At 42.7% G+C, this 14,325-nt stretch overlaps 1 protein-coding gene across 1 annotated transcript in view; it reads left to right on the top strand.

Annotated features, from left to right (window-relative positions):
* Window positions 1-13,391, top strand: part of LOC106569543 (potassium/sodium hyperpolarization-activated cyclic nucleotide-gated channel 1) — a 73,369-nt gene extending 59,978 nt beyond the window's left edge. The window contains exons 5-8 of the mRNA XM_014141001.3: window positions 4,140-4,286; window positions 5,180-5,420; window positions 5,736-5,900; window positions 6,913-13,391. Coding sequence (XP_013996476.1) covers window positions 4,140-4,286; window positions 5,180-5,420; window positions 5,736-5,900; window positions 6,913-7,997 — 1,638 coding nt within the window. The 3' untranslated portion in view covers window positions 7,998-13,391. The remainder of the gene's footprint in view (window positions 1-4,139; window positions 4,287-5,179; window positions 5,421-5,735; window positions 5,901-6,912) is intronic.
* Window positions 13,392-14,325: the final 934 nt, after the last annotated feature.

The following is a 14,325-nucleotide window of genomic DNA, read 5'->3' as shown; positions in this document are numbered from 1 at the left end:
TATAGGATTCTAAACTGTAGTCTTTTTTCATGTGGGCTGTCTTCTCTCAGACACAAATCAAGTCTCTGACCACCTCCATTGCTCAGACTGAGTTAGGATCTACTGTGGCCATCATTAGTTCTTACTGTATATAGAGGGTTAAATATCAGTACGTACACTTTTAGAAAAAAGGTGCTATCTAGAACCTAAAAGGGTTCTTCGGCTGTCCTCATAGGAGAACCCTTTGAAGAACCCTTTTGGGTTCCAATTAAAAACCTTTTGGGTTCCCTGTAGAACCCTTTCCACAGAGGGTTCTACATGGTACCCAATAGAGTTCTACCTGAAACCAAAAATTGTTATCCTATGGGGACAGCCAAATAATCATTTTGGAACTGTAAGGGTTGTCGTGAGAGAGAGTAGACCAAGGTGCAGCGGAGTTAGTGTTCATCATAATTTTTAATTAGAACAAAAGAGAACACTACACAAAAATAAGAAAACCGACAGCCAAACAGTCCTGTCAGGTGCAAAACACTAACAGAAACAATTACCCACAATACCCAAAGAAAACACATGCTCCTTATGTGTGACTCCCAATCAGCAACAACGAGCTTCAGCTGTGCCTGATTGGGAGCCACACACACGGCCCAAAACAAAGAAATACAAAAACATAGAAAAAGGAACATAGAACGCCCACCCAATGTAACACCCTGGCCTAACCAAAATAAAGAACAAAAACCCCTCTCTATGGCCAGGGCGTTACAGGAACTCCCTTTTTTTAAAGACGGTAGCTCATAGATGTACGTAAACATATTCAGACATTCAATGGAGGAAAATATAAAACAAAATGTAAGACTTGCACAGGCCAACATCCCGTGGCCATTAACTCTCTCAGAGTCAATCTCAGTATTTTTCTGATTCCGTAAAAATCCAATTAACACAGCAGTAGTAACTTTGATGTTGTTTTACCTCTGCTCACATCTTCTCTGGCGGGATGGGAGACAGGGAGACAGGCTTTGACTTGGCTGTCACCAGCCTCTCACTCACTGCTAGATGTGCTTTGTATTATAATGAAGTGATTTAGGCCGGAATGCAGTGAATTAATGATATATCTGAAAGGCTGTCCGCACTGAACCCAAATTAGAATTCCTCATGGTGGGGAGCGAGGACTGAGGGGAGAGGACAGGGTAGAGAGGAGAGGGATAGGGGGAGGCCATGGGGGGGTTGAGATGAAAGAGCTTTAAAGATAGATGCTGCAGAGACGTATAAGTGTCGCTGATGTCACTTGTGTCACTGGAGCAGACCGGGGGGTTGTGTTGAATTGATAATCGCTATGACATATCTATTTCCATTTACTTTCATTGGATTTTTACTATTTTTGTGTTTAACTGTAAGGGATAAATAGTGTCACCCACAGTTTGTTCCCCATTTTATGCCCCTGGGTAGAAGTAAAAGTGATAGAACATTGTCCATCATGCTGTCAATAGTGAATGGAGAACTATTCCACCACCAAGTGCTAAACAGAAATCCATGAACGCCAATGTTTAGGCTACATCAAGATGTCATCTCTCACACTCTTTAGCTGCAGCATATGGGCCAGTCAGTGACACAGAAAATGGATGTCATTTTGACCCTCTTTGGATGTTTGTCAGTCCCCCTCCGAGCGCTGTGGCTCATTGGCTAACCCTTTCTCTCATTTCTCAATAACTTTGGAGAGCTGTCAGGTTGTAAAAATCAATCTGGCACCTGGACATGTTTTTCAAAAGCAGGTCATTAAACCGCAGCTATTTAAGCCAATCAGCAGCCAAACAGATAGTGTTTTGTTGCTTCATTCTCCTGTACTTATGAGTCTAAATCGCTGGGGACAGGTTTGACCCATGACCTCTACATCACTCACCAATCAGAGAAGGCAAAGAGGGATATGGTTGATGCTGAAACTGGGAGTAGCAGTAGGTGTGGGTATTACAGTACCATTATCCACATGAAATCCTCATTGGAATGGACATTTTAAGCTCTGGGATACCACTATTCAAGTTGTTCAACTGAACATCATGTTTTCTTGGTATAATCATAGAAATCCTGTAAATAATAGAACTACTGGTATCTATGTTACAACTACTCCATTCTACCTATTCCATTTCTATGGTCTCACCACAATGGGAACACTGGCTGTGTCTAAAATGGCATCCTATTCCCCATATAGTGCATTACTTCTGACCAAAGCCCTATGAGCCCTGGTCAAAAGTAGTGCACTATATAGGCAAAGGGTACTATTTCAGACACAGGCAATGACTGATCCATCCTCACCAGGTCCTGTTGTTATGATGGTTAGCCTATCAGCATCACCAGCAGGTCCTGTTGTTATGATGGTTAGCCTATCAGCATCACCAGCAGGTCCTGTTGTTATGATGGTTAGCCTATCAGCATCACCAGCAGGTCCTGTTGTTATGATGGTTAGCCTATCAGCATCACCAGCAGGTCCTGTTGTTATGATGGTTAGCCTATCAGCATCACCAGCAGGTCCTGTTGTTATGATGGTTAGCCTATCAGCATCACCAGCAGGTCCTGTTGTTATGATGGTTAGCCTATCAGCATCACCAGCAGGTCCTGTTGTTATGATGGTTAGCCTATCAGCATCACCAGCAAGTCCTGGGCTGTTTCTACGTCAGCAACACCCTCCCCCCCACACACCCACACACACTACGTCAGCAACACCTACCTATGCCACCACAGCTTCAGTTCAGCCTGCCTGTCAGAGAGCAGCAGCACTGACGCAGCATCTCATTATGTAACAGCATAAGTTAGGGAAAAGCTTTCATCACCCATGGGAGACTTCACTTCTTTATTTTGCCTTTGAATTATTCAACTGAGCTTGTTAGAATGGTATGGCTTCCTCTTGGTGGATGTGGCAGAGATGAAAGCGGAGGGTGAAATGGGGTATGGTAAACCTTTATGGTGCTCCCGTCTAGTAGATCATGAATAAGGCAGTTATTAACACTATTGCTAGACCTTAATATGTAGCTCAGTTGGTAGAGCATGGTGCTTGTTACCCCAGGGTAGTGGGTTTGATTCCCTGGACCACCCATATGTTAAATGTATGCAGGCATGACTGTAAGTCACTTTGGATAAAAGCATCTGCTAAATGGCATATATAATTATATATTACAATCAGTAAGGTGTTCATAAGGGTACACATTCCAGATTTGCATAGTTTATACTATTTTCTCTGAAATTATGAAAGAGATTCTGTTTTTGTAAATGTTTAATGGTTTGAGAAAGAAGGGAAGGAAAACAGACAGACAGACGAATTAACTGTCTGTCTGTCTGTCTGTCCGTCTGGCCGTCTGTCCGTGTGTGCGCCAGTATGTGTGTGGGTTTTGACGTGTCAGTGCCAGTTAAGACCCAGGCCTGTGTTATATTTGTGAAGGCTTTATGAGTGCTGGGTGGAGTGACATGTTTATGAGACAGCTTCCCTGTTTGACGTGGGCTGAATTGCACGGATGCTGACATAAAAGTGCACAGAGGAATCTCTCCATCTCCCACAGCTCAACAGCTTTACAACCACATCTATGTCTTCCTGACTGGCAGACTGGCATCCTGAGGAGGGTTGAGATCAAACACCATGCCAGTTATACACCACCTGATACACTCCATTGATTTAGTAATGCATAGCTTTTGGAGCTGATTTCCCAGACAGAGTAGACTTAGTCCTAGACTAGAAAGCACTAGTTCTAGGCTAGAAAGATGCTCCATTTAGCATGTTTTTTAGTCCAGAATAGTTTTAATCTTTGTCTGGAAAACCAGACCTTAGTTTTCACCGTGGCCTGTCCACCATCCACTTTGGTAATGGGTCTCCCTTTTTTTCATGATGGAATGGTTGAACCACTCCAAAGAGTCAGTTTAAACTCTACACTCTTAGATACAAATAGTTAATCAGCTGTCCCCATAGGACAACCCTTTTTGGTTCGAGGTAGAACCCTTTTTGGTTCCAGGTAGAACTATTTTGGGTTCTATGTAGAACCCTCTGTGGAAGGTGTTCTACTTGGAACTCAAAATGGTTCTACCTGGTATCAAAAAGGGTCCTTCAAAGGGTTCTCCTATAAGGATAGTCGAAGAACCCTTTTTGGTTCTAGATAGCACGTTGACTCAATTTCTCTCTACAGTACAAACAAGTGGAGCAGTACATGTCCTTCCACAAGCTGCCATCTGACTTCCGACAGAAAATCCATGACTATTATGAGCACCGGTACCAGGGGAAGATGTTTGATGAAGACAGCATCCTGGAGGAACTGAACGAACCACTCAGAGAGGTGGGTCTCTGAGTTCCTACCTAAACAGGCACACCATGGACACACACACACACACACACAACCATTTAAAAACATTTCAAGAGTTTCCTTCCAAAACGCTATATATCCATTTTCAGAAATGCTGGGAAATGAGCTTTGATTGTTGAAAGAAATGATGAAAGAGATTGGTGTGTTTTTTCTCTATCTAATCATGGCATGGTTTAATGACAGACATGTCTTTGTTTAAAATCCATCACTTGATGGTTTTATTTCAGAGACACATATAATCCAGTTTTTCTGTTGCAAAATGCTATATATATGCCTCACTCTCAGAAAAATAAGTAGTACTGCTAGGTTTTACACAATCAAATGTACAAATAGCTACATTTTTATAAAGAAATGTAGAAATGCTAAATGTATGACATCAATATAAAACATTTATATATGCTTATATTTCTAGCTCCAACACTGCAATAATACCTGCCATTACTAAACAATACACACAATTCCCCCAAATTCTAAGAAAGGAATGAAGAAATATAGAAATGTTACAACGATATTATAAATACAATAATTTGAGACCTGTATGTGTAACATTTACATTTGACATTTGAGTCATTTAGCAGATGCTCTTATCCAGAGCGACTTACTGTAAGTGCGTTCATACACAGGTCAAATATACAGGATACAAACATTCCATTCCAGCTAACCAATGGTACAGCATTTAGCAAAAAAACATTTTCATACATATCGAAAATCTTATTAATAAAAAATCTGAGAACAGTAATATTTTACACACACATGAACGTACCCATAAGCAATAATTTCTAAAGAAAAAACATAAATGTGAATAATTGGTGGATATAGTGATTTTGAAATATTTTACTAACAAACTTTGTCTATCCAATCATCAGGAAATTGTCAATTTCAACTGCCGGAAGCTGGTGGCGTCCATGCCGCTGTTCGCCAACGCAGAGCCCAACTTTGTGACAGCCATGCTGATCATGCTCCGCTTTGAGGTCTTCCAGCCTCGTGATTACATCATCAGAGAGGGCACCATTGGCAAGAAGATGTACTTTATCCAGCACGGAGTCTGTAACGTCATCACCAAGGGAACCCTGGGAATGAAGCTCTCTGATGGCTCCTACTTTGGAGGTATGGGCCTGAATCACAATACACACAGACTTTCATTTAATTCAGCGAACAATTCATATTTAGACATAATGAGATCACTGGAGTATTCTGGAGCAGAATACCCACTGCTTTGTGGGAGTCATGTGTCCCTCGGCTTTGAAAACTAGCACAACTTTATTGGAAGTGTACCACAATCCCAAACAACTGGTAGTGAAACAGATAATGGGTGGTTTGTACAGTATATTTTACAGATAATGTAATAGAACATGAATATATTGTATCTCTGAGACATTTTGCTCGATCTCTGTGTTTCCTGACCCTGTCTCCCTCTATCAGAGATCTGTTTGCTGACGCGGGGTCGGCGTACGGCCAGCGTCAGAGCGGAGACGTACTGCCGTCTCTACTCCCTGTCTGTGGACAACTTTAATGAGGTGCTAGAGGAGTACCCCATGATGAGACGGGCCTTTGAGACCGTGGCCATCGACCGACTGGACCGCATAGGTACTGAAGAGAGCTCTGGGCCCTGTACTAATGCACCTTCCTCACTCCCTGCATTAGAGTAATCACTGATCTGACAGTAGTAGATCCGTGAACTTTCAACAATCCATTTGTGTTAGATCAGTGATTACTTCCCAAGGGAAATAAGAAAGAAGGATGCATTTTAAAGTAGTAAAATAGGGCCCTAGTTGTACTGCTTCTCTTCCTAGAAAGAGAACAATAAACTACCTGTGGGATAGTAGTTTTCCGCGCTAGTGGTACCCAGGTGGTTCCACAGATGCTGCATTCCCCACTGTTTGCCAGACACAACAGTGGTCCAATCAATAGGGACTGGGCCAGATTTATCAAGTGGTTGCACCTGTTATTTTCACAGGAGAGTAGAGGATAAAACCAGGCTTTGGGCGTGACACTGTCTTTATTGAGAATTCATCTTCACATCTTACCCTAATATTACGTATTGATATCACATAAACACATCTTTATTTGACCTTTTATGTTGGATTCCCTCTTAGAAATAGCAGATGCAAACTTATCTATGAAAGATAACTCTAGCCCGAGCATTGAGCTGAGTTATGGTGTTGCTTCAGCATGCTCTATACAGGACAAAGGAAAGACTCACCCATTTTGAATGTTATTTAGTTATTTAGTTGTCTATGTGCGATATTCATTATATAATGCAAAACTTGTCATGCCGGCTGTATTTCTGCCTGCTTAAACGACAATAGCTCAGGAACACACAAAAACATTAAATGACCCCGGAATCGATAGAACATCGCTCAGAGATGCATAAAAATGATATAACATTCAAAATAGGTGACTCTTTCCTTTAATTGATGAAGTGACACTGTGACCCTCTTGTAGTCAGTATTTTCATATAGCATTGCTACTTGCCAAAACAATATACCTAGTTTGAAGGATAGAAAATACTGTCTGTGTTCCTCCTCCTCCTCCCTTGTTCTCCTCTTCATCTACCTCATCATGTTCTACTTTTATCCTCCTCCTCACTCCATCACAGGCAAGAAGAACTCCATTCTGATGCACAAAGTGCAGCACGACCTCAACTCCGGCGTTTTCAACAACCATGAGAATGAGATGATCCAGGAGATTGTTAAGTACGATCGTGAAATGGTCAAACTGGTGGACCTCCAGAGACCCCGCACCATGTCCATGACATCCTCCGTCCCTGGGGGCATGTTCTCCCCCGCAGGCCCATCCGGGGTCGGGGCCCTCGCCAGCCTCCAGCAGGCTGTGGCCATGAGCTTCTGCCCCCAGGGGATGGGGCCGATGGGGGGAATGGGGATGCCGGGGATGGGGATGGGGCCGATGGGTATGGGGATGGGGATGGGGCCAGGTCCGATGGGGCCAGGTCCGATGGGGCCAGGGTCAGCGTCTGGGTCAGGGTCAGGGACGCTGCAGTCCCCCCGCATGTTGCGGAGGTTCCAGGTGGTCCATAGCCTGTCACAGAGCCCTGTTTCCGCATCTCCTCTCCAGTCCCAGCCACCACAGATGGCTCATGCAACAGGAGTGTTTGGGTCAGCTATTTCCAGCCCACCAGTCCAGAGCCCTCTGGCGCATCCAGGACGGACATTCCAGTACATGGGGGGAGCGGGGCCGTCTGGGTCTCAGCTGTCCCTGGTGCAGCACCACGTTCCCAGCCCCACGCACACCATCCAGAGGCCCTCCTCACACAAAAGCACCCACTCGCTCCACTCAGGCACCCTGAGCCAAGACGCCCGTGTCCTCTCCGCCTCCCAGCTCTCCCTACCTCAGGATGGAACCCCTCCTGCCGGCCCCAGCCCTCCCCAATCTACCCACCCATCCACCCACGCCTCCTCCACCTCCATTGGCCCCCCTCAGCCCACTCACCCCAGCCAGCCTGGGCCCTCTGGAGTGGGGGTCCAGGTTGGGGGGAGACCTGCGGGAGTTCCACAGCGGGTGGCCTTCGCCTCCACTCCTCCCCCAGGAGGAGCACCCGGGATGGGGGCGGCTGCAGCGGCGGCTGGGTCGGGGCTCCCGGCCTCTGGAGCTCCTAAGAAGGATTCGATCGTTAGCATACCGGAGTTAGACTCAGCCCGGAACCGGCTGTCTTCCAACTTGTGACCCTATGAGAGCTGCAGGAGAGAGGCCTTCTTCACATGGGTGAATCTAAACGTCTGTTTATCTCTGTCTGGATGACCTGACTGGTCGGCTTCCTTACTGACCTGGCTGGCTTCATATGGGCCACACCGTCAGTCATTCTAACTGAATGTCCTGTGTGTCGGTCGGAGTCAACAAAGAGGAAAGAGGAACTCTTTGGCTCGTGTGACTTGGAGAGTCGAATCAATTAAACTAGTTTAACAAAGGTGGGACTGGACTATTCTACTATGCCAGCACCTGTAGTCTTAGTATCACCCCTTACACTCTGCTTCCAAACACCTATATTGCTGTCTTTATTGTAAAGATATTGAGAAACAACATAATTAATGTAACTGTTGCATACTGTGTAGAATCCATACAATGCAATCTAGCAGGAGCTGGACTTAAAAACGCAAAATCAGGGACTTGAATCAAATGACAATGATGACATTTTACGCTTTCAGAATGTGTTTTTTGGTGTCCTTTTTTCTGTAAACGCTGTTGTAGCAAAATAAATACATTGCTCTTCATATTGTTTAAAATAGTAGTGAAGGTAGTGTTTTAGACCGCTGGTCGATCTTACATCGATGTGTAAATAGTTAAAATAGTAAAAAAAAAAAATACCGAAAGGTAATATCTTCATTGTAACTACTCCAAACCAAAGTTGAGCTTAAACACAAAGTTTGGTTGTGTCTGTATCAACTAAAAAAGAAAAAAATGCCATTTATTCAACTGCCTTGATTCCAAGTTCAGAAGCCATATATTTGGTTTGTGTGTGTGTGTGTGTGTGTGTGTGTGTGTGTGTGTGTGTGTGTGTGTGTGTGTGTGTGTGTGTGTGTGTGTGTGTGTGTGTTTTTGGTTCCATTTTGTTTTTCCAAGAGAGCTGACTCGTGTACTCATATCTTTACACTACGTTGTCAGGCCTGGTTGGTTGGATTTGTTTTTACAAGAGAGCTGACTCGTGTACTCATATCTTTACACTACGTTGTCAGGCCTGATTGGTTGGATTTGCTGGCAATGGCACAGGCAATATTTCCCAGCTTCTCTGTCCAACTAAATGTGTCTGGAAAGATATCCACTTGTCATGTCAGCAGAAATATACTGATCGTGACCCTGGAGGCAAAAATGGTGGTAAATCATCTGAGCTTTATCAAAAAGAACCATCGCAAACAACCCATACTGTATACTTGCTTGTTTTCGTCCAGGTTTATTGATTAATACATGCAATATAATTCTGCAATACTTTTACCCCGCCTATATATTTAAATATATATATAAAATGTATATACATATGCTGTACAGGTAACTAATTTCTTTATTTTTACTGTGAAACCTTAAAGAATCCAGCAGCTGCCGTGGCTTCACATGTTGTGTTATTGTAATCCAGTGACCACGTTGTTATCTTAACCAAAAATGTCAGAGGAAGTGAGTGGATGTAATTATTTTGTGGATCAAATGACGCAAACTGGTTTCAAACTGGTTCAGGGTCACCTGAGAATTCCGGAATGGAGTTATGGAAATCAACTCCCCCAAACTGTCACTTTAAAGTCCATTTAAAGTAATATTGTATGTTGTAAAGAAAGACTAACTAATTGACAGAATGCATGCCAATGGGAAATGTTGTGGGGCAGAGGAGGAAAGTATGTCTTCACCTGTGTGTTTTTGGTGTTGTATGTATATTGAGCAAGTGATACAGCTCCCTCGAATCTCAAACTCTACGAATGTCTGTACGGAAATGATTTATTCTTCAACAATCCTATTTAGTTCTCAAAATTCATGGTTGTGGCGGGTTGTGACATTGATTATAAATATTCTAATGATTCTAATCCTGGTGTACTTCAAAGCCTTCTCTTGCTGAATGTATGCCATATGAGGGGGAAGATAGCTAATCAGAAATAAACTGCCATGTAAATACAAGGACCGAAATTATTCTGGGTGACGATGCGAAGGGAGATTGTGTCGCTGAATGTTTGTGCAATGTTTCTTAGTTTTATTGCTTCTCTGGTCTGGGTGTGTTCTTTATGTAAACTGTGTGTTACCCCATTCTCTGTTCTATGACAAGACAATACACTTTTTTAAATGATAGGATGTAGGACAGAGAGTTGAAACCATTTTCAGTTTGTCACTGAGAACTGACTCTTTGGTTCAAAGCAACACAGCAAAATTGAGCTCAACATTAAGCACATTGTGTCACATTATGACCTTTTAATGCAAAGGGGAAATCACAGCTTCAGTATTTTACAACGGTCACATCTGGTTAACCTAATAATATCTTTGGGAGAAATCTGGGAGAAAATTGGCAGCTGAGTCGTCGTACCATTTCTGACTTTTGAAGCTTTGAACTTTTTTGATGATGGACATTTCACTCAGGTTTACCACCTTCCGGAAAGATATACAGATCTGCTATCTTAATTTGATCCCATTGTTGTCGCAGAGAATATTCCTGGGCAACAGGAAATGCAAATTGTAGTGTTTTCAAAGTTTAAAAAGACTTCTAAAGTTTGTAATTTCCACTTTAAAATTTCAGACACATTTTTCCATAACGAAAAACACCTACAAAAAAATCCATTAATTATAATACACATAATAATTAAAATGTTGTGTTGCTGAAGGATCATTTTCCTGCTGTGAGAAGCAGGGTCAAATTAAGATCCCACATCTGTATGGTTTTATTGATTCCTTATTGGTTCACTATTGATTTGACCTAGATACAGTTACTGTACATCTGTATGGTTTTATTGATTCCTTATTGGTTCACTATTGATTTGACCTAAATTTCACATAAATTATGGATCACTCGATAACAAATATTATTATAGACAAGTTTATCACTTATATTCTGAGCCACATATCAAAACCTAATGCTTTGAGCCTATCGTTTTTAACTGTCACATGTCACATATTTTAAGTCAGATCATAGTCCCCAACATATTACTATAATGACTGCTTGTTTTCTCCCATGGGAAGAGTGCATGGCAAAATGCCTATACAATTATGAAGGAGTTAAGTCCAAATGAGTGAACTCTGGTTGTGCGCTTCAATGCTGTGTCATTGCAATCAATTGGTCCTCTTACCTATTCCTTGTATGTGCGATTCCCGAGTTTGCCCTACTAAGCTGCTATAAGGACTGTGCTGATATTATTTGTAAAGATTTGAATGATTGTCCACAGTCAGTGAAAAAAAGGTCAGAGAAAAAACTGCTATGTTCAGGCAATATCATCTCTGTTTCAGTGCAAGAGTTCCCATGCACCCAGCATGACTCTTGATCAATGAATGACACCTCAGTGAATTTGACAAGCTCTTTCTTGAATCCCTTGCATCTGTTATATATAAGACAGTGTTATGCAAGTTGTAAGATGGCGTATTCAAGTACAGTCTTACTGTTAATTTACTGTTGCTTTTGTTCTCTGTGAAAAAGAAACTTGCAATGGAATGCAAGTGAGATTCCCCACATATGCTTGAAACCAACCAACGATTATTGAGAGACGGTTATCTCAGTTTAAAATCTCACATTTTTGCCGTACCAGATATGGAAGATGTTAAGGGTACTGAATACCTTAGTGTTGATGTCTTAGCATATCAGTGTATTTTATGTTTGTTTGTTTTGTTGTTGTTCTTGTTTTTGTTTACAGTTTGCCCCAATGCACATGGACAGCATATACTGTACCTTGTGCCTTGTATATCTAGTTTCCACATAGTCTATTTTTGTGGTATGTACATGCTTGTAGAAATGCAAATATGTGTTTTTATTTTCAACTTGCAATATATGTACAAATGTTAGCTAAAGAATAGTACTGCTGAATTAAAATGACAATGTCAGTATATCTCAATTTCCCTGGTTTGGGAAACACAAAATTACACATTTTTGTTGGTTTGAGCCTTCAAACACCATGCGCGCTGTACTCTACTCATCTACTGTATGTGTGACATACACAGAGTTATGGAGGCACATTGTCGTTTGTGCCACAATCTGGTGTAATCCAAACATTTTCTACAATGAGAGGGTGAACTCAAAACAAGCTTTTTCGTGGAGTTTATGCAGTCTAGATATCACCTTAGACAACAAACAGTGTTTGTGGACAACTGAACTCAAATCAAGAATCATTCAAATGAAAATGGACACCCCAAAACGGTTAATCTGAAGACCAGGGGAGCAGCAGCAGTACCAAGCTTGATTCCTGTTTCTCATATCTGTCTGTTTGACTAACCAATGTATTTGCTTCTGACCTAGAGGGGATGTTTGGTTGATAATTCCTTGTGGGACCTTCAAATCTAGATATTTCTGTGTAACCAACTACAATGATTTAAAATGTCAACTAGTCTGACAATTATCATACCTTAGTGTTGTAGCTACTGTAGCCTGCTTATCTAAGCCTTCTCTCTGCTTTAGGACTTTCTGTATTGTGTGTGTGTGTGTGTGTGTGTGTGTGTGTGTGTGTGTGTGTGTGTGTGTGTGTGTGTGTGTGTGTGTGTGTGTGTGTGTGTGTGTGTGTGTGTGTGTGTGTGTGCCTGTGTGTGTGTGTGTGTGTGTGTGTGTGTGTGTGTGTGTGTGTGTGTGTGTGTGTGTGTGTGTGTGTGTGCCTGTGCCTTTCCTTCTACATTGTTGGTCCCACTTGAGAACACCAAGCTAGGTCTTCAGGCCCACTCAAGCAGAAACAGACACAATTGCAATCTGAGAGCTGCCGTCTGAAAAAGCAGTTTATTTTGGAATCTTTTGTCAAAAGAGCTTCTACATCACTGCAGCTAGCCTTCCTAACAGTGGTTCCAGTACAAAGGTTCTCAGAACTCAAGTGGAATTCTATATTCCAGCCACTGTAGCTTTATCCTCATCTGGCAATGAAAAAACAAAACAAATTTCTCTCGTTGTCACTCAGTGTTTGTCGCTCCCCATTGAGGTTGTCTTAAAGCCCTTCAGGCTCAGCTTGTGTTTGGGTCTGTAAGGGTTAAAGTACTTTAACGCTCCACTGAACTCCATACTGTACTCTGTCTGAGCTGATATCTAGCTGTCCAACCCCAAACTGACCCCTAACCCCTACTCCTAAGTACTTCACATATAGTGACTATCTGCAAGGAGTGGATAGATGTACTCAATATGGTAATAGCTCCACTCTTTCCTTTGATAGGCTTGCTGGAACTTCCACCACAATACTTCCACCTACCCAATCCTTTCAGATGAACATAAGTGCAATAGAGGTAGGACCTAAAGGTGGCTTTGGGATCGGGTATACGGCTGTCCTACACTCTCTCTCTCTCAGCTGGTCCAGAACTCAGAGCCAGGCTCTGGTCTCTCTCAATAAGCTGGTCTGTCGGTCGGTGGAAATGTTGTTAAAGCGTTCCTAACAAAATGAGTCATTGTTGTGCAATAAAAAGATGAGCGCATTGGCAGTCATGTCCCTTCATTGATTCGTGTGTTCATATTCTGGGTATACCTGACAACTTTTTTATTCTGACAATGGTAAGTTACACACTTCACTTAAAGTGTTTTTCAACTGTTGGGGGTGGTCACGTTATCTCTACGTTATCTCTACAGGCTAATAGGGTCCAAAATGACTTACAGTTAATATCTCAATGAATACCAGTGGAAGAACACACAGGGGCACAGTTAACCACCACAGGAGGTTGGTGGCACCTTAATTGGGGAGGACGAACTCGTGGTTATGACTGGAGGGGAATGAATGGAATGGTATCAAATACATGGGTTCCATTTGTTTGATGCCATTCCATTTGCTCCGTTCCTGCCATTACTATGAGCCGTCCTCCACTCAGCAGCCTCCACAGTCAGCCTCCTACTATAGGTGTTTGAATTTAAACCATTACTGTGAAACAAATGTTTTGTAGATGACAGCTACAGTACACATATTGTCTGGCCTTTGATTTGCTTTTACAAAACAGATGCAAACAGGCACACAGACCCAGTTAATCACAGAGGCGTCTGTCTCTTTCCTCTCTCTGCCTCAATAGAAAATCTCTGTCTCTCTCTCTCTGCAGACAGGGGCTCTGCAGCATCCCTGATGAGCTGTCTGAGTCTGGAGCCTCCTATCACTGCTTTGCGTGTGAGTGTGACGAAGAGATGGTGTGTGCTCATACATGTGGTTGTGTGTGTATGTGAGAGTGAATGAACGATCGAGTGTGTGCGTATGTGTGTGAGTGTGTCTGTGTGCGTTTGTTCGTGCGTACATCAGCGACGAGGGCAGCCCAAGGGCACACTCCTCTGGCGAGGCCCTGGAGCAGCTGGAGCACAGCTCCCACCCTCTCTCACTCTGTCGCTCTCTCTATCTCTCCCCCCTCTCCCACCTATCTCCCCTCCCCTCTT

Source organism: Salmo salar, chromosome 14 (assembly GCF_965601325.2).
Source record: "Salmo salar chromosome 14, fSalSal1, whole genome shotgun sequence".
NCBI lineage: Eukaryota > Metazoa > Chordata > Actinopteri > Salmoniformes > Salmonidae > Salmo > Salmo salar.
Note: the sequence above shows the minus strand (reverse complement) of the source record. Positions and strands in the feature narration are given on the sequence as shown.